The 21849-nt window shown below is 38.9% G+C and overlaps 1 protein-coding gene across 1 annotated transcript in view; it reads left to right on the top strand.

Moving 5' to 3' along the window:
* luzp2 (leucine zipper protein 2) overlaps positions 1 to 21849 on the top strand; it is a 239362-nt gene that overhangs the window by 130918 nt on the left and 86595 nt on the right. The window contains exon 5 of the mRNA XM_042489187.1: positions 7037 to 7099. Coding sequence (XP_042345121.1) covers positions 7037 to 7099 — 63 coding nt within the window. The remainder of the gene's footprint in view (positions 1 to 7036; positions 7100 to 21849) is intronic.

The raw sequence follows: 21849 nt of genomic DNA, 5'->3' as shown, positions 1-21849 counted from the left end.
TCAAGAGAAACAATTATTATGTTTTTGCACTTATTCCAGAAAAGATAATATTCTTACTAAGCTGTTAACATGAACATTGAAAATGTTATATATTCCACTAATATTCCTGTTTATATTAATTAATTATTAACTTGCCCTAATATACTGTTGATCACGTGATTTTTTTTTTTTTTTAAAGTTAAATGGCTGGAGACACTCGTCTTTTTGCTTCTTCGATCAATAGTCAACATAGTAATTACTAACTGTTGGACCGGGCGGACACAGTCTACCCTTTTTCATTCCTTTAACCGCCTTCTTGAAAAAGGTTGGCGTTGTGATATTTCCACATATCCGAAAACCTGTTGATATCCCGGTCTTTCATGATGTTTAAAAGTAGGTCTTCTTACCAGCCTTTCTTTTAGGCATGTATCTCTACCCCAGCCTTGCAAACAGTTTGCATGTTGTTTTGTGTTCAATGTAACCATGACAGTGCACAGAGTCAACCATAAACAGACAAGAGACTGTATGCAAATTGCGGTAAATACCCCAGTTGAGATGCATATTCCAAATAAATACCTATATAGTGCTATGAACATTAGAATAATATCAGAAAATACAAAATTTAGAAAAAAGGCTTGGTTTGAAATATCTAAATGGAATATCCTTTTGACATGACCCGCATCAAATTCAAAATATTGTCAAATTTGGAATAATCGTGGAATTTTAGCATACCTGTACATACAGCCAATGTGTAATTCCAGCTAAATGGCAAATTGAGTATACTGAGACGAGTTTGAAAGCTTTGTTTTTCTGTACAAGGCTTGAGCTGGAACAAATTAATCAAATTAAATTACCACTGAATCTTCATGACCAGCATTTTTCATGGTCACAGCATATTGACAGTATTACAAAGCAAGTGGGAGGAGGCATTCAATGTCAACAGAAAATCTTACCCTCGCTCACATTAGTAATTATGACTGAAAGAATTTAATTAGTAACTGCTGTGCAACGTACAAAGTCTGCTGGTAATTAAAAGAACTTTAACCTCTAATTAGCTCAAAATAACTGCCACACAGGTCCTTTTTTGTGTGTAACAAGGACACTGAAGCAAGTGGATTAAGTTACATTTAAGTAACAATCTCTTTGAGGGACTCTACAACTGATTACACTTGGAGTGAAGAGATCAATACATATATATATTTTCTGTATTTATTTCTATATTTAGTTGATAAAGTTCATGTGATACCGTCGTCATCACCATTACCTACTAAGGCTGTGTATAGGAAAGAATCTGGCAATATGAGATGTATCACGATACAGGAATTACAATTCACTATATTGCCATCTATTGCGATACTGTAACCACGGTGATACAAAATCTAATTTTAGGGAAAGTGTTATATTGTGCATTAAAAAGTTTACCTTTTTATGCAATCAATTTTTATTTAATTTATCACAATCCTTGTAACATTCAATATTATAGCATTTCCTTTTCTGCAGTCTAAGCAAAATAATAAATATATACTTTAAATATTTTATAGTGTTTTTGAGAATCAATACAGTATCACAAAATATATCACAATACAGTGTATCTACATTTACTTGTGCCTTACCTACCACTTAACTTTTTTAAACTAATTATTTCACTTATTCTTATTGTTATTTTTATTGGCACAATTATTAGTCAAAAATGTATTTTTATTTTACTGTGTGGACCCCTGGAGAGACAAGTAGCTGTTGTGGTAAAAGCTGATTAAACTGCAAGAAAAATACAAATAAACCCAAGAAATAAAATTATGTTTTACAGACACTGCTCTGGGACATGCAGCTCGGCAACAAAATTGAATTCTTCAGAAAAACAGACATTTTTATCGGCCTGTATGTCCATTATATAAACTGAACTCCACTAGCTTCTTTACCCCTAACAGCTGTAACTGTTGTATTTTCACCGTATTGTCTCGTATTTGTATCGTCATATTTTTCAGAGAGACCACCTCATGTTCTGCAACCAAACTCCTTATCAACAACTCAGCATGAAGCCTGTCTGGCTGCACTGACAGCTACAGTAGCCCTGCAGTTTCTCTGAGATTGTAAAATATATGCTAATGACAACCTCTTCCTGTATCAGTCCTTACTTCTTATGCACAGTCACAAGGTCTAATGAGCTCTGTGACACGACAATCAACAATCAAATAGTCTGTGAGGTAAACAACAGAAGAGCAACATTTCAAGTGACACTCTCGCCATTTTCCAAAGACTGATGACTAATCCAAGTCGCTGGGTTTTATAGTTTAAGATTGACATTTATGTTCTGTTAAATGGTATTTATCACCCCTGCTGAGATTCAAGATAAAAAAGAAACACTTTTGCAGCATGCAAATGTCACACACGTTCTACAGAACATTGAAGTCTGGTTTGTCGTCCTGATGCCATGAGGGAAAATGGTAACACCTGCACACTCACTCCATGCCACACATGTTAATTAAAGACAACATGTGATCCCGTTTGGATCCTCGTCAGGTCAAATGTTTGAAAAGATGAAACCAAACCTGTATGTATACATAATGCACAGCTATAGCCTGACCTGTTCTATGGTGCTTAAGCATCTGAACCACTCAGGGTGGGAAGAAAAACAGTGACATCAAGGCCACAAAACATCAAACATATCTCTTTTACAGTGGTAAAGAACTGGGTTTATGAACTCTCCAGACAGTAGGTTATATCCCTTAGTGTATCTAGTCCACTATTTTATATTGTTTTTTTATGTTATATTATATTTTTATATACTGATCAACTTGCAGTCTTCAGCAAAAAGTGATTTTCTCCATGCAGTGTCTTTCATGATGGCTTTCTTGCTTGCAGCCAAAACTACTTTTAAAAGGTATTTGTCCTGGGTCATGAGATTGTCCAGAGTTCTGCCCAAGTATAATCTGACAAAAGAACAATCAACAACAAGAACAACTTTAATTTTTAAAAACATTACTCACTTGCCAATATTGACAGAGTAGTGGGCAGTGCCAAAAAATATGAAAGTGATCTGCCATTGGCTTACCACACAGCCGTCAACATTCATTTGATGCAGGCTGATCTCTGTCTCAGGCACTATTCTGCAGCAGGAATGCAGAGTGTGTATGCGGTGATTTCTGCACATCAGAAGCTGTGATCAGAATCAGAATAATAAATAAATAAATAATTTAAAAATATATGTATTTTCATTTTTGCAAGAAAGCCTTCAGTTTCTTTCGTGGAGAAACCTGCATTGAAAATATAGATACTGCTTATAAAATAAAAATAAATTTTGACAACTTCTTATTGATGGTTTTGTCTGATTAACAATCAAAAATCCAAAAATATTTCAATTACACTGATATAAATATATCACTGAAAGCAGCAAATGCTAACATGTTTTTTATGGATGGCAATGGCAGTCCAGCACTTTTATGCAGATTGAAATATCTCAACAACTATTGAATTGACTGGCCTAAAATTTGGTACAGATATCAATGGGGCCCAGAGGATGAATCATAATTAGTTCGGTGATCCCTGGACTTTCCCTCTAGGACCACCACAAGTGCCACCAAATGTCTCGCCAACAAGTGGGTGGCTTGCCACATAATTCTGGACACTCATGTACCCTTCAGGGTAAATTATAATGACTTTGGCGATTTCATGTCTTTTCATCTTACCTCAATATTTGGTCAAAATTTAAATTTTGCTTTCATCAGCCCAATTTCTACAAGAAAATGCTGGCATTTTACATTTCTGCAAACCACAGATAGACTACATTTGTGCGTTTTATACAGTTAATATCAATGTTTCTAAAGAGATATAGATTGGTTTGTGAGCTGACTGGGAGGTAGAGGGGATGGAGAGAAGGCTGCCAGGCTGCAGACAGTAGCTTTTAGTGTCCCGTTGCAGCATTTCCAACACTGTTTTTGCTGCCCAACTTGGGTGTTTTCAGCCAAAACATGATCTATTCCTGACCATAACCAAGTGGATTTTGTGCCTAAACCTAACCATCCTAAAGTTTCAATGTATCCACTTCATAACATCTGTGGTTTGCAGGAACATACAATGCCAACATTTTTTCTTGTGATGGTTGATTGATGGTTGTCATGGTAACCATTACCTACTAACATAAGCATGTTAGCATAGTCAATGAGTTTGTTAATGATCACAAAATATTCCGCTTTTTCCTGGATCTTGCCTCAAAAGTATAGCTGGGGGTCGCCAAATTATTGTTTGAACATTTTTCTCAAGTTTTACACATAAGCATAAATCCAAAAGCTATCTTTGTGAAAGTACAGTTTTCTGTCTAACCCAGTTGAAAAGCAAGCACAGGTCAGGACAGAGGCTGATATGGGCATCGGCCTGACAACCTCCAAATGCACAATTTAATATGGAACTCTGTTTTTATAAAATATATGTAGGAAGGGATCCCAGCTCTGTCCCTCTTTCGACTAAGGGGTCCTCAACCCCAAAACTTTGAAGACCCCTGTCATGGTGGTGAATTTGTTTTCAGGACTGTTACAGATATATTTTCGGTTGTTGGCTATTAATTAAAGTACAAGTATTTTCATCACTACATGATTTATATTTACGATAAAATTATCTTTGCATTCATTTTTCATTCAGTCCAGCTCGATAGTCCAACGCCTAGTTCATGCTACGCTTCATTTTCCTCAAATCCATATTCAGTCAGAGCGAGCTGATTTTTATGGCTTAAAAATACATAAAATAATGAAAACAGCAGTTCCATTCAGCACACTGAACCAGGAATATACAGACTCTTATTTTGTTGCTCCCATTTTTGTTACTCCTTTTAACTAAAAACCTAAATGCTGCACCAGGATGTGTTTTTTTTTTTAACCTTCCCCGGGGGCTGTGGCAGTGACTGAAAGGCTCAAACATGAACCTTGATGTTATCATGCCCTGCATGGGGATGTGAGTCAACTGGTGAGGCTTAGTTTACAGTTCCCTGGGGTATACACCGGGTATGAGGTCACCAGCCCCATGAATCTTTTCCTTTTTGTCCTCCAGATTATCTAGATGACCTCTCTCAAGGACACCCAACGCTTGAAAAAACGTCTTTTCAGACTGCAAAACAGAGAGAAAGAAGAAACCTTGGCCAAGCTATCTCTCTCGCACACAGAGAATTCAGTCTTTTTAATACACAGTAGCCCATGGCAGCAGTTTGCCATCTGCAGTCGGTGTTTGAACCTCTGTCTGTCTGCTAAACACAAGCCACAGGCCTGCACCAGCAAGACATGCTGAGCTCATGATAAAAGGATTGCGATAAACAAAGATATCACTCTGAAATGATAAGCATATGGGCTATTAAATCAGGCACACAGTGGAAAGTAGGCAGTCGATCACTGCAGGAATAAACGCCTCAGCGTATCACATGTGCCGCAATCACAGAGTCTCGGATGGAACATTTCTGGACACTTGTTATGCTAAACTAACTTTGTACGTCACGAGAGAAGTATAATATGAGACAGGTTTTTTGTCAGAGTTAAAAAGTCTTTAAGCCTTGATGGGTGGCCAGCTGAAAACTGTTTTAAAATTTCACTGCAGCAAAGGGGCATCTGTGCCTCTGCCAGTTTATAAGAAACAGTGTTCATTTATGGTTGGAGCCTCAATTTACTCCCTCAGCGTAAACTTACCAGCCCTGCTCACGCTGGTTAAATTAAAGACAATAAATCAAATGCTAACACTGTTTTTTGCTACTTGCACTGGCAAATCACAAGCATTCAGTACACTTACTTTAGCTAATGCACAGGAGCTGCTTTAATTTATCTTTTTTAGTCAATTAATCATAAGCAACATCTGTGCTTTTTCTCTGTATGTCTCTATGTATTTTTTGTAAATTTTCTCTGGGGCGGTGACAGCAGTGACTGAATATGACCTTTGATGTTATCGTGCCCTCTGCTTGGGGATGTGAGTCAACCGGTGCAGTCTAGTTTAAAGTTCCCCGGGGTGTCTCGCTAGAAGATGAAAAAGATGCGACTCTGAATTTTATTCAGAAAAAAAGTGTTGGTTGGGGCATGGGGATGCTGTTTTGCTTCTGTACAGCATGATACATATATGATAAGTTATGTTGTCTGCAAATATTCTATTCTTCCTATTGTCAGCAAATCCCAAGAGAAGACCACAACCAACAATAAGTCAGTATTACAAACAAATATGTTTATCCACAGTGCTGCAGGGATGATTTTTTCGATGCGATGACGTTCTGTAGTCTCATTTAGCCACTTGTTAGCAACCGTCTTTTTAAAGAAACACAAAAGTTCAAAAGTGGGGTATTTACTGACGTATTTTATATTGTCAAACAAAACGTGAAAGTCTCTTAAGCTTTTGTTAACCACAGACCTTATTTGAGGCTTCTACCCAAAAAACATTCAAAATACCTATTTCTGGGTGTTAGGACTCATCTTGCACCACAATTTAGAGCTTCTGTGATATCCAACATCTAAAACTCTGGGAATGAACACTGACGTGTTTCATTTCTACAAAAGCAAGCACTATAGTTTATGTTAAGTCAGTCCCTTATATAGTACACTGCTGTAAACAGGTAATAATAACAATCAAATATGTATTAATCTGTAACTTGGATTAGTCCTCCAAGAATACGCTATTCATTCCTGTTTGAGTAATGTTTAATACTGTAAACTACACATGCTGTCTGTCCTCAGTGGTGAAATATGAGCGTGGGGTGAGTGCCACAGTCATGCTGGGATGTTGGCTGGTATTGAGAGACAGACTAAGTCATTGTTGGTTTTGGTATTATCATGAGATTCCCTGGCAATAACAAGAACTCCAGCATATTGCCTGCTTTGTCCTTTAACATTTGAGGGCAGTAAATCACATAGTGACACTGCTTTGTGTTTATTGTCATAATCGCTTCCATTCAGTGCACTTAATTTCACATATACTGCTTAAATGGGCACGCTCAGCATCCATGACCTTCATTAAATATGTTCACCGAATGGAAAACAAACAAACAATGAAGCGGGGCGTTCGGTATGATGATCTTCTTTCTTTTCTCTGTCTGCAGATCAAATTTCTCAAAGTGGAAATGGAGAAAAAAACCAAAATCATCAAGGACTTGCAGCAAGAGGTGAGTCATAAAAGTGTTGTTTAAGGCTGGTTTTAATTTTGCATTCGGCATCATTAATTCTGTTTATGCCTTCAAGAGGTATACAACCATAAAGGAAGAATTTACTCCAATTTACTGATCAGAAACTCACTTCTCCTTCTTTGTCGACTTCCATTTCACTTAATGATTTTCTGTGTTTGCCGGATGCATTCTGAAATCTCCAGAGACTAAGGGGGGAGCGCTTGTTGCTTTCAATCAAAGGTGGACATACGCTGGCATAAATATATCTGTTTTACCGAGTACTTTGTAAACACTGGAGCCTTTCTTTGATCATGATAGTGATCGTGACTGTCATGGCATGTGTTGGTTAAGAAATTGGTCTCTCTCCTTCTGCCTCTTCTGCGATGGATTTCTCTCTGCATGATTGTTGAACATCAGTGCAAAATAGTTTGTCTAAAAGGATTTTTTTTTTCGCTTTGATTCTGAGGGGCTGACACCAAAGGCTGACATTTACCGCTGATGCCTTAGACAGCTGGAGAGGGAAAAAAAAGAAAGTTCTGCTGGCAAATACCATCGTAGCTGTACTGAAAATATGTGACACCACATTATCTGCCGTTTGGCTTGTTATCTGTAGGAATAAAAGAATGAATGGAAAAAAAACACCACAAAAGAACATCAAAACAACATTGGCCCATTAATGCAACATAGCTACTTCAGCAACAGCTGCCTTTTAAGGTGTTTTAAGTAAGATGTTTTTATTGATTTCTGTAGTTTGTCTGTCAGCTATGTAACATGAAAATAGGAGGGGAAAATGTCAAAATGAAACGTCTGCAGACCAGTGCTGTGACAAATGAAAAGGAATTTCACAGCTCCAGCTATCTCATTGATTTCATTCAATTTTATAGATATGGAAAGCCTTTTACTTAGTTCAAGGTGCAAACGAGGAAAGACACTGATTCAGACTGACACCAGACAGGTTGATATGCAATTTTCTAACTCATATTGATCCACTCCAGTCTCAGTAGATATGCAAATATAAATTTTAGGCTACACTTTTTGTATTAATTGAATGAAAACGTTTTTGACGTGATTAAGTTGTCATCCGCCCCCTCCTCCAGCAGCTCTCCCATCTTCTCTCTCTGTCCTAAGCCCCTCCCACCAGACAACCATACACTGTGTAACATATGTTCACATACATTGATAAATCGTACTTTGTTGAAGTGTAGGGCACAGCTCATTTGCTCAATTCCTTGTTGCTCCGCTCACTCTCTGTTTGTCAGACCACAAATGAGACATGAATCAGCTGAATAGCAACCTAATGGTCCAGCCCGACCTCATTCTGAAGTCGTCAAATGCTGCCGCTTTTGCAATAATTCTGGGGTAATATCCTGATGCCAAAACCACCTTTCACGGTTGTATAATACTCCGCTGGGCAGCATCCGCTGAAAACACGGCCGGGCTGAACTGGCCACAGTATTATGATACAGTGCCAGATGGCACCTGCTGTGGCAGCATGAAACGCTGCTGGGTGGTGTCACGTTGAAATACTGCTGGTAATGACTATAAATAAGGAGCTGAAGGTTCCTATAGGGTGGGCAGAAGGGGCAGTAGATCAACATGTTCTCAGCCCAGCTCGTCACATGTTGTCACTCAGTGACCTTCTGCGACTACTTATGACGCTTTAGGTGTCCTTCTGCATCAGCTGCTTACACACCAGGATGCCATTACCATGATGTCAACAAATGCACATGATGGGATGACGCAGCAGATTCATTATGTTTACGCAACAGCACACGGTAACAAGGACTATCACTATGGTTCGGATTAGGCAACAAAGTCATGGATGGTTAGGTTTAAGCCAAAGAGGCACATAGTAAGGTGTAGAAACAAACCTCTGCATCTTCATCCACGTGGGAAGCAAAGTCAGTTGTTTGTGGGATCCATCCACCTCCCCACCTGCCCGCCCCATAAGCGCATTTGTGCTCCTCGCACATCTGACTGGTTACATACAGCTGGGTTCTCAACTGACGGCACCCGTGCGTGTTGCATATGCCATCTGGCCAGCTGCAACAGTATCATAACAGTCTCTTCGGTTCTGTCCGAGCACAGTCTTTGATAATGCCATCCAGCCATGTTCCGATTGAACATGGAGGGGGTTTTTGGTGTCATGCTTGTATGCTTAAGGCACTGGCAGAGCGGGGACATTCGACAAGTTCTGAGTGAGAACAGGCTGTGTAGATGGGTCCAACAGACCCAGGACTTTCACCCGCAAGGTTTGTGTTTGCTTCCCGTTTTAATCTGCTGGGGTTTTTTTTCTACACGTAACCATGTACCTCTGTTGCCTAAACTAAGCTTGTGCATTGCGTTACGGCTCCGCTGCGGTTTTGCTCCGTGCTCTGTCATCCGTCAATCCCCACCAGTTGCGTTTTGAGTCCAGCATGGCGCAGCACCGCCGGATCAGCTGGAGTGGCGAGACCGAAGAGTTCTTGCGGTCATTACAGAATCATGCGCTGTTGAATCCAGGCCTGGATCCGCTCATTTTGACATTTTGTTGATGTAGTTAAGTGAAATATGATCAGACATTAACACGGAGTGTTTTATTCTGAAAAGTAACCGGATGTTTTGATGTTGTATCACTGTCCGATTTCCTGTCTGCTCTGTGTTAAATTCGGCTAAATTTATGCGAAGTGATCCGGCATCCGGCAAAAATAGGAGGCTTGCGTATCTGATCTGCAAGCCTCCAGACTGCCGGAGCTGGGACGGAGGCGATCCACAGCGCTGCAGAGCCAGTGGAAATTGACATATAGACTATAGTGCAATCTATTTGCTCCATCTGCCGTGACCGACCGGAGCTGGACCGCAAACAGACCTGGTGGAAAACCGGGGTCACGCTGTGGAAGGACCTTCAGTCAGCAGCTGTAGCGGCACAATGTGCAGGCTGTCACAAGGAGATGATGGTCTGTGGCAGCATCAGGTCTAACCTGTGTAAAGGCAGCAACAGAAAGTTTGCTGATCTGGTGGGAAGTTGGCTGTGGCCACATGGCGGGGGTCAGTTTTCAGAGCTGCTGCCCGCTCTCCTCCTAGTAAAGCGGTCGAGGTGGAGGACACACTGTGTACTTTCAGCTCTGGTTAGCAAAAAGCTAAACCATTAGTAACATTTTCTCTCCATCTCTGAAATGATTCCCCGATAGTGACTCACATTTTATTTGTTCATTGTCACACTCTGTTTTGGGTAAGTTTTCCGTCACGGACTACCAGAATTTCTGAAAACAGAGCCACAGGAAGGTGCAGACGTCTTGTTTTCTCTCAGACACTTGAATAGCAATATGCTCAAAGTGTAGTATGAGGTTTTTGGCCAATGACCCCAAAATAAAATTACCAATCCCAGCTTAAATGACATGACAAAAACTATACAGCACACTCATTATTAGCTGTAAAGCTCTTTTAAATAATATAAAAAGCTTTATGAACTTGATTACTTAAACACTTTATCTTGGGCATTATTCAAATATGCACAGCAATTGTTAACATTTTCTGCTTATAATCAAATATAAAATAGGTTACAAAGGCTCATAATGCCCGATAACAGCACACTCAGTTCACAGTATTGTAGATGTTTTTTCTTGTGTTTTGAACTGCAGGCAGGCCAATTTAATTACATCACAAGATCATGAGAAGTGATGATGAAGAGAAAGTGAAAATTGCCGTGCCATACTGTTCAGCGCTGCAGTGAGAAAACACAGTTTTGCCAGATGTTCAAATTAATCTGAGATCAATTTTGACTAAACTCTGCTCTGGTAACATGATCAATTGCTTAACATGAAGAACCAAACAATGAAATAATTACATAAATTTATTGCCTTCAAACTGTTTTGAGCAGTATCTGCCAGCACGCAGCTTTCTGTGGATTTATGACATGTACGCAAAGCACGACAGTAGATCATAAAAAACAGAATGGATCAGATAAATTTTTATCAGGCACTTCTTGGGGATAGTGTGGTGTGTTTCTGTCAAAGTTGATAAAATTTAAGGGCACAGTGAAGTCAAACCTCAAGATATAATACAAAGTTAAGCATTAAGTCGTCCTAAATTATGAGGTTTGAGCCTAAATCTATGGAATGTAGAAATAAGGAAGAAGCTCTGAATATTGTCTCTCCAATTGCTTTATAATGAAGAAATTGCATTCAACACGTTTTATTAGACCTCAAGGACACAAACAGTGTTTGTCTACAAGAAAACTCTGCAGGGTACCATTAAATTTTACAAGTTGTCCAACATTCTGCTGTTGTGTGGAGGTCTACAATAATCACTGCCATACCTTCTAGCAGCCAAAAAGAGATCCTCAGACTCACTTTAATCAGCTGATTAAAATGCCACTTGTTTCAAGTTATATGCACAACAGTACAGAGGAGCAGTCTTTGGCAATGAAAATCTTAGATCTCTGGATCCCTCCAACAATAGCGCAGGAATGAGTCCTAAAACACAAAAATGACTTGGCACTCCAGTACCATCGTGGTTGTTTTTGAATGGGGTTTTGCTTTGATGCCTGAAACAAGGTCTGTGGTTACACAAGCTTAAAAGAATTGTTCTATGACATAACACGCATCAGTAAACAGCCCACTTGTAAATTTTTATGCCTTCATGTGTCTTCACAAAGGTCGTTGCTAAACAAATGCCTAAATGAAACTACGACTTGTTATGGTGGTGACGCTAAAGTCACGTGACCATGGTGTTACATGTTTACACTTTTCTTTTTCTTTTTCTTTAAACTCATGGCCATTGCATTTAGGCTTTAAAAACCCCAAAAATGCTGTTTATTTATGGAGATTATCTTGCTGAACAAAATTTGTCAATAGCAGAAATTTTTGTTGTAAGGGTTTTTGATGTAATGAAAAAATGTTAAATTAACATTGAAGACTTTTACAGGAATACTTATATGTTTTGTTTGTGTTTTCAACTGCTGCTGTTGATATTAGCAACCACAACACAGTCAGCTGAGTGATGTTAAAATGATCACAGACACAATGTTGCTCTGAAATTGGTGTGATACTGTCAGAATTCTGTGAAACATGAGTCCGCTGTCGAAATACTGATTTGAAAACCAAATACGCAACAACCAAACAGTCTGATTCTGGTAACTGTTTTAATTCAACACATCTGGATGGCTGGGGCAAAACGCCAATACGCATGCATAACTACCAATTTATGCATGCGTATTTTTGATTATGTCGGCTGTGAAAGGGTTTGCTAAGGCTTAAGGTTGTGCATAATTAAGGGCAGAGCCGCTTTGAGTGAATGTCAATAACGCTGCGGTCATGTAATGTCGGAATAATTGAAATAACACGACTTGACGTCATAAATGCATAAACATGGTAGGCAAAATTCATTTTTTGGTCAATGGTAAGAAACTTTGTTATTAATTCACATTTTTAAAAATCAATGTAAAGTGCTGTCAATGAAAAATGTCCAGGATTAGTTAGAAACTATATTTTTTTAGCAAAATCCCTGATAACAAGTCAGGTAAAGCAATTTTTAAGATAAATTTTAGTGGTTTTGTGTGTAAAATAGTATTAATTTTAACTGAACGATGTAGAGTGACCTAGAATAAATATATAATGTAAAAAATATAAAAATAATAAAATATAATATATAATCATAAATAAACTGGAAACAGCTGTCACCCTCTCATTTAAATGCTTTTAGCACCAAAATGCAGCCCATCGTCTTTGTAGCTTCCATGTTGTTCCCACTTTACGACCTCAAAGCACATGAACACAACGAAGTTTGAAAAACGACTTCCCACCTCGCACGAACAGAGCATGAGTCAGATTCACCCTTCCTGTCTAAATACTGACTCTTGTGGCTCTAAAATCCAAGATGGCATTGGCCGAAATGCCAAACTCAAGGCTTCAAAACAAATGTCCTCAAACCAATAAGTGATGTCCAGATGGCTACGTCCATTACTGTTACAGTCTATGTATAGAAATTAGCATCAAGAAAGAGATATTCTGCCTTGCTTTTTGCTGAGAGATCCTCTCCTACAGTGTATCAGCAGTATTTTTCTGTATCTTGTGTTGTTGCTCAATTTATCAGCATGTAGCCATCACAATCACACAGCCAGTTCTCCTTTGCCATATCCGTAAATCAATCTGTTTCATTGTAGGAGTCTACTAAAGAAACAGATATGATGCGTTCCTCAAGTAGATGAGCTTTGGAACTAAAATGATGCTTTAAAAAGTATTATCTCAGGTAACAGTTTAATTTAGATGAATGTCGGCGAATGTTATCTATTGAATTTGTTCTCTACATGCTTAACTCTGTGAGGGGTAATCAGAGGTAAATGTGGAGACACTTCCACAATCAATCAAGTAATTTTCACAGTAGGAGGTGGCACATGTTGGGGATACTGTGAGGCAGATCTCTTCTACAGACTAAATGACCCATAAAGGAGGCCATGATTTGACTTTATAATGAACAATTAGGGATTTCTCTTCTCTTAAACAACATCTTGATTTAGAATTAGAGCAGGTACCAAGACAGCGACAGCGGAGGCATGAAAATGGTCGCATGTCTGTCACACACAGTTTCTGCTAAAACCTCATTACCATAAGTCAGTCGTCAATGTACACACCCGTCTTGCCAAAACAAAGAGCTGGCAAATAGCGTCGCCAACATTTTGCTCTGAATAACAGTTATCCAAAATGAAATTGAAGAGGCTGGAAAAATAAACGGCTTTTGGTAGATTTGCCATCTGAATGCTTTTGCACACCAAGTGAAGTAGAAGAGGTTAGTCACTGTGATTTACTCTGCAGGCAAAGAGCAGTGGTACAAACGGGGAGCACCTTTTGTGGACTCCTCTCCGAGCGCTACGTTGTTGACATTTTGAGGTTTGCCTTTTTCTATTCCAGATCTACATATCTTGGACTCCCTCGGTTTCAGGGCCTTTACATTCATATGTGGTCAACAGAAGTCTGGGAACTTGTCTGACATCTGTGACACGCTGACATTTAAGTCATGGCTGCATGCAGGGAATCATAAGAGTCATTTCCTTGCATCTGTTTCTCTTGTGAGTTGCAGAAAATGTCTCGCGTGCACAAACTCAAAGGTCAAAAGTGTTTAGGCCTAAAGAATGATCATTTTACGACCGCAGAGTCTACTCTACCCAGTATGATGGTACGCTCTGCACTTTGCATCGGAGAAGGGGAGTCATCTGCTAAATTATTACATGACAACACTGGAATATAGTCATTGCGTTTCCAGGACCTTTTTATGCTCTCTGTCCCAAACGCTCAGACAGAAATTGGGAAAAGGGCTTTTGGGTATAATGCACCCTCAGCCTGGAATTTGTTGCAGAATTACTTGAAACTCAAGCAGCTGGTGTTGGCAAATGTCGGATGTTTTTGGCCTGCCTGGTTGTAGAATAGACTCCCAGACAGTTCTTCCTTGACTCATACTTAGTTCTCTTTAAAAGCAAATTTTAGTGCTTTTGGAGGTGTTTTGTCTCCTTTTGTGCCTCCATCTGCAACTTTGTGTTTTCACTGCTGACCGCCTTGGCAAGGTCTCCCTTGAAAAAGAGATTCTTAATCTCAGTAGGACCAACTTTGGTAAACAGAGTTTAAATAAAAATAAAAACATAAAAATATGCATATTAATTTATTTTAATTGTTAGTCTAGGAATGTTTTATACTGAGTTTCAAGCCTATTAGGTACACATTGAAAAACCAATGCAGTCTCGTAACGACAGCCCTAAAATTAAACCTTCATGAAGGTTATTAAGTTTATTTTTTGATAATCAAGCCGTTGAGAAACTTTATGGTCATTTTGCAGGCTGCAGTTTGTGGAGCTGTAAAACTGAATTTACTGAGAGGTGTTTTTAATGTTTTGTCCACCATTTGTATCAATAAAGGTTGACAAATGTTTGAAACACCTATAAGTAGAAGAAATAAAGTGCGCATTATAACTTTTATGAATTTATTACAGGACTGTTGCATTAAACTCCATTAATTTAGTGTGTCTAATAAACTGGTGCACCCAGCTCAAATTTGAGTACATGCCCTGTTTGTTATATTATAAAACCATTACTCAGAATTGTGACTCTGAGTGGTTCCTTAAAGTGTATTCAAATTCCTGGTAGAGCTGAAATGAACATCTGCTAAAGCGTACCGTATCCTTTGTTTACACCAGCGTTCAGAATGTGTTTTTATGTCGCACATCACTGTGAATTGTGTTGTGGTGTCAGCGTGGAAGCTTTACGGCTGCAATTCGCTGTGAAGTCATTATCAATGATTTGCTTTCAAGGCTTATTATGAGTATTTTGAGGCAGAGTGATTTACAGACTGACTTGGATCCTGCTGGGAATCATCAGGTTCTCACAGAGCGTCGTAATAGACAGCTTCGCCACACACTCAGCTCCTTGCTGCTGATGCTGATGTTGTTTTTTTTAAAATGGCTTCCCGTCATTGTCTTCTCCTTTTCATGTCTACCTGATGTAATTTCACCGGCTAAACGGCAGGAAAAAAAAAAATCACGCACCAGCACATTTACTGGATCTCTCAGTGATACGATACGATGATACTCTTACTGGCAAAAAGTGGCAAGAAATTGGAATAGGCGGAAAATGGAAACTACATCATTATGTGTTGAATAGCACAAAGACAAAACAGATGAAACAGCTGAAGTTAATAGAGGCTTGATATTATATTCTGGCAATTTATGCAGTTCTTTGTTTTAAGAATTATGACAGATTGATGCCATAAAGTAACTTATTAATGATTTTTAAAAAGTGGTAAAACATTGATGTGATTACTAATTTCCAAAAGAGTCACTTTTACTGTTATTTAAAGTACCTAAATAAGTCAGAGGAGAGGGACAGCTATTCTTTTTTCTTTTTTGACCGTCCATAAAACTACAAATGTTTTCCCTTGTGCCTCCCTGAGAACATGCATGGAGCATTGTCCCATGTAATGTGCTCAAGGACCATTTGAATACTGGAATTGGAAATTTGAAAATCAGATGATAATTTCTGTGTTTACATTCTCTGGCTATGATAAATTGTGTAATTTTGGTGGGGTGTTTTTTTTTTGGCAGACCCACAGGTTGGGATGGTATGTTTTCTTTAAAAAAAAAAAACACACCAAATAAGTTAAGGGTAAAGAAATCACACTTTTTAAAAAATAAATAAATCACCAAACATTTCAAAATTGGTTGAAAAACAAAAACAAAACCATTTCAAGTTAGGTAAAACCTATATATAAATGTATGACTAAATCGACTTAGTGTAATTCCACCAATTTTAACAAGAATATAAACTATTTTTCCAACCCTAGTTAATATATTTTTAATAATAGCAGCTGTAAAGTTTTCTGTTTCTGCTCAGTAATAATTACTAACAACTACTGCTATTTTTAACATACATACGTTATGTTTGTTAAAAAAGTTTTTCAGGGTTAATAAGGTGCCAGATTGCTTAAAAAGCATCAAAATAGAGCTTGTTCATCAAAAAGTAAGAGGTCCCCCAGCATCCTCTGATCCTAGACACGCCCCTGGTAACAAAACAGATAAAACAACAAAAGAAAAGACATATTTCAAAGGTAATGTGTATTTAAGTGTGCATAAGAAATCCGTGTGTGACTTTAACACGGCAGTAAATCCCTGAACTTTCTCCCCTATGAAAAAATAACATTGAAAATAATTACTCTTGTTTATATTATTTCTTTGCACAGTGCAGTAAGCTGCGTGACATTATCGCCATGAAGAATAACTGATTTCCTCGCTCTGACATAAGTATGTAACTCAACATAGCAACAGCCACAGCGTTAACACAAAGTGGCTCTCGAAACCATCAAGACTCCATCAGAACTAATTTCACACGTGTGATCACCGATGCTTAGAGGGCAGAAGTGCGCTGACAATCGTGGAGGGTTAAGTGAAATGGACTGAGACAGGTGATGACATGTGATGTCATTTTTTTTTTTTTTCCCCCTACTGAGGAGACGGGCGACGTGGAGCCTGATCGATTGCACTCACATATCAGAGACAGCAGGCCCTGTTGCGCATGAGCGATGGTGGACTTGACATCCAGCGAGAGTGACAGTTTATTGTAAATGAAAGGGGTCCTTTTAGATGACATTGATTGATGAGTGTGCAGTAAGATGTTATGACAGCATGCAGTTATCTTTATATATAGTCATTAACTGACAATGCAATGCAAGAATCACTCATGAACTGCATGTGTAAATGTGTGGTTAAAGAAAGGGGAAAAGGATAAAAGGAACAGAAAAACAAGTAGTGATGAGATACTATCATTCACATTAGTTTTCTTTTTCAGCCTGTGCCCCCTTAACCCTTTGTAACCTGAAAAAATGGCTTTATATTTCTTTAAAACACATGAGAAGAAAGCAATGAGTACCTTACCAGGGAATAACTCAAAAATAAACCAAAAAAAGTAATAAGAATAACTGTGTTTATTCGCCGCCATTGTCTCCGCCGAGGTCTCTGAATGTCCCCTCCGCTCTCATTCTCTGCCGGTGTCTCCGCCAGTTTCTCGGAAGGTCCGCTCTGCTCTCATTCACCGCTGGTGTCTCCAAATGTGCGCTTGCTCTCATTCTCCGTTGGTGTCTCCGTATATTCGCTTACTCTCATTCTCCATCGGTGTCTCCACTGGTGTCTCAGAATTTCACTCCGCTCTCATCTCCGACCGTACCAAATAATAATTACATGAATTACACTCATTAAATCCAGACTAAATAAATAGGTTTGCAGCTCTTTTTAAAAAAGGTGTCTGAATGAAGCACAAGAAAAGTGATGTCGATCCAAGCTACAAAGGGTTAAAACAAAGATATATTCCATTTACCACACTTACTTGCAGGTTGCATTGGTCTGCAAAATACATTATCAGTGGTACATTTCCATTACGCTTCTAGCGGCGAGGATTGCAGATTGCATGAGCTGAATTATCCGCAGAGGTCTTCCACTCCAAAGCAAACCGACAAAGTGATTTAAACCCGTAAAACTACTAGATAAAACAGTATCAAGTTACAAATCCGTGTTTTTGTGATGCTGTTCATCAGGTCTGCAGCGAGCACCTGCTAATGTGTGCTCAACTTTTTTTTAATCTGCATGTTGAAGAGGTTCTCTCCGAATTATCTGCAGACGTCTCTCCTTCTCCAAAACAAACTGACCAAGTGATTAAAACTGTGAAAACACTGAATGAAGCAGTTTTGTGTGATAATTCAGTGTTGCTCTGACACTGTTAAGCATGTCAGAGATAGGCAGCTGGCCCAGCACCTGCTGATCTGTGCTCACCTTTTTCTTTAATAATTGAAGATCCAGATGCTCAGGAGAGTTTTACTGGGAGCAGAATAATCTGTAAAGACATCTTCCTTTTCAAAATAAACAGACTAGGTGATGTAAACCGATAAAAACACAGAATAAAGTAGTTTTAGTGAAAAAAAACAGACAGACGCTTTCATTGCAGAGAGGCTTCTAACTGTGGTGGCTGATGCAAAACCACAATAACATAAATGGTCCTATCTAGAGCCACTGTAGAAACATGGAGGTGCAACATGGCAATCTCCATAGACGAGGACCTGCTCCGTATGTAGATATAAATGCCTCATCCTAAAACACAGTTATTCTTATTTTCAGGTGACTGTAAACTAAATAAAAACACTCATCATATTCTGTTTCTGTTAAGAAATCTCCTTAAAATCTACACACTGGACCTTTACAGTCTGCTCCAACTATGTTTTTTTGCATATGACATTAAGTTTATTCTGTTGTAAACTCAAAAACTGCAAACTAGAGAAAAATAACAGTGTTTGCTCGAAAAGCATGTGAGCACAAATTTGTGCAGCTCAAACTGATGCAGACATTACAGAAAGAAACACCCATGACTTTGTTGAGACTGAGCATAAACTGTAAAAGAAATCAAATGATGTGGATGAAAGTATGTTTATTATTTTCCTCCACAGAGAGTTGAATAGTGTGAAAGTAGCACACTTGTTTTGTTATTTACATTTTTATTCATTTTAATATTCAGACTTTAAAAAATATAAAAATAAACATGATGCAGAAATAAGAGTATTCACACCAATATCCAACTTAAAAGGTTGCCCTGCAATAAACCCAATAACGCAGACATGCACATGCATACATGTGCATATACAGACCAGTATATACCTCCATACACATCCAGTTCCTTCATTTCCTTTAAGACCTTCTAAGATCTTGCAATTGTAATGTGAGCGAGAAAAAAAATGTCATATTTGGCCAGTTTTTCTCCGTCTTTATTAACCCTGGCTAACATATTTTCAAAAGCAGCGGTCTCTGTCATGAGTTTAAGCCACTCTGTAAACTTTGTGGGCTCTTCCAGGTGCATAGAATTAGCCTGTAGCATAAATTTGACATGTTTTGTCTTCTGTTCACCTTTTGAAAGGTGAGCTAACAGTGTAAAGGCACAGGAAATTACATTTCATTCCATGATGACACACGATGCACTGTGCAAAATATTGACGTTACACAGGACCCCCCCCCCCCCCCCCCACTGTTTATTCTGACTTCTCTCCGGGAAGTCCAGGCGCTGGGATGGTGCGGGCATTTCATTTAGATGCAAATAAAATCAGGACAACAAATCCATCTGTTTTGGGGTTGCTATGGCAACATGCAAACATAGCACACTGTGTAAAAGCAGCGGAAGAATCTCATAGCCATAAACCACATATGTGATTGAGCCAGATGAGCCCCAAACACCCTGAACTGAAAGTACAAGACAGCTTCTTCTGACTGTCAATCAGACAACTTCCAGGATGAGAACAGTGTCCGGGAAATAAAGATTTTAGTAGAACAAAAACATCATAGGTGCAATCAACAGCAATTATGAGCTGATGGCTACAAACAAAATCAGCACCTATTAAGAAGCATATTCAGGGTTTTGTGTACCTTTTTCAGAAAAGTAGCATAATTATAAATGAGGCTATCATCAGCATAATGAATATTTGATTAGGACTCAAAGTGTTAAGAATTCAAGTGTGTTGTTTGAAAATGCCCCATGGTAATAGGAATTAAAGGCAGATGTGTTTAATCTTTGCCCAACTGTCCATCCTACCTCCTCGTTCAGCGTGTCTGTTCTCTTTCACACAGTCCTTTTGTATTTGTCTCTCTCATGCAGAGAGCGTGCACTTTCATTTCATGACATCATGCTCATTTCACACAATTTCCAGCACCAAAACGGCTCTGATCTCACCACTCTCCTCATGCAGCATTGATTCTCCCTCCACTGAGATCAGGCGAACCTGGAGAGCTTGTCAGTGAATCCGCGCATTAGAAAACACACACACACACACACACACACACACACTCATACACACACTTCAATTCTTTGGACAGCTTAGCGTTCAATCGGATGTGGCTCGGGGTGAGCTGGTGGGTTAACAAACTGTGAACACATCTTCTTCTCAATCAGTGTCAAAAACTCTTTCAGGAGTAAAGAAACACACATTAATATTTGTTAATTCACAAAAAAAACAACCAGCAGCATTTCCTTAAACACTTTGCTCATACCGGTCGCTTTGCTCTTTCACTGTTGAGCAGGCTAAAGACAAGAAGTAAATGGTTTTGCTGGAATCATGGAACCATTATTTACTGTGTGCTGCATTAAATAAATGAGTCTCAAGTTTAAGCTAAAATACTGAGTCAGTGTCTGCTTCTCTGACATTGACGAGAAGCTTGTTCCAAATGGAGAAGCACTGCAACTGTCTCCTGCAGCGCTGCGTAACAGCAGAGTTAAGATCAATTCTGCAAGAAATGAAGGTATCGCTTCATTTTTCTGCTTCACTAATTGAGGGACAATTCATCCCAAAATGAAAAATTCATATTTTTCCTCTTATCTCGAGTTCTGTTTATCAGTCTAGATTGTTTTGGTGTGAGTTTTCCAGTGTTGGAGTTATCAGCTGTAGAGATCAGATATAATGGATCTAGAGCGGCTTGTGGTGCTAAAAGCACCCCCCACCGAAAAATAAATGAATAATAATAAATAATAAATTGAAAACCTCAATGGCAATGTCTCTTTCCAAGAACCATGACCCGGTTACTCAAGATGCATCAAAGCCTTTTATGTAGGCTGTTTCATGTGGGAAAGTCAGAGATTTGAATCATCCGTCGGAGACCTCTCAGTCAACTCATGTTCCTTCAAGTCCAGCAGTCGGGTTTTTGTTTTCTTTTTTTGCTTGCTTTGCTTTAGTGCTGTTCACTTTGCTTATGTGGGCAATTTTGGCCAGCAGATTTTGCCGCAGAGTGAGCCCTCTTGACTTTCACGCTGCTCTTTGGTACAGGGAGCTGCGTACACGATACAGAGGTACAGAAGAGGAGACACACCGTGCTGTAAGGCTCTGAGAAAACATCATCTTCTCTCTTTTGCTTAAAGTGGTGGGTTTTACAGCTCACAACAACTTAATACGCTGCAGTCTTTGGCTTTTAGTGTCAGCAAAAAAAGTAGTGGCACACGTGTCATGAGTGCCGTTGCCTCTTTTACACTCTTATATGAATGCTGCTGTTACACTGAGTGTCCCGCTGAACCTTGTTCAAATGCTAAAACTTTATATGAAAAAAAAAGAATTGGCGGATATTTGTATTGAAAAGCCGCATCTGATTTGAGTGGTATAATTCTGAGTTATGTATAGCTGACGTGGGAACTATTTTCTTTCTACTGAACTACACCTGGCAACCTTATCACCACGCAGAAGGAAGCATGCATCTTTCACATGTGGTTCCAC

Source organism: Plectropomus leopardus, chromosome 1 (assembly GCF_008729295.1).
Source record: "Plectropomus leopardus isolate mb chromosome 1, YSFRI_Pleo_2.0, whole genome shotgun sequence".
NCBI classification, from domain to species: domain Eukaryota; kingdom Metazoa; phylum Chordata; class Actinopteri; order Perciformes; family Serranidae; genus Plectropomus; species Plectropomus leopardus.
This window is presented reverse-complemented; position numbering and strand designations above follow the sequence as displayed.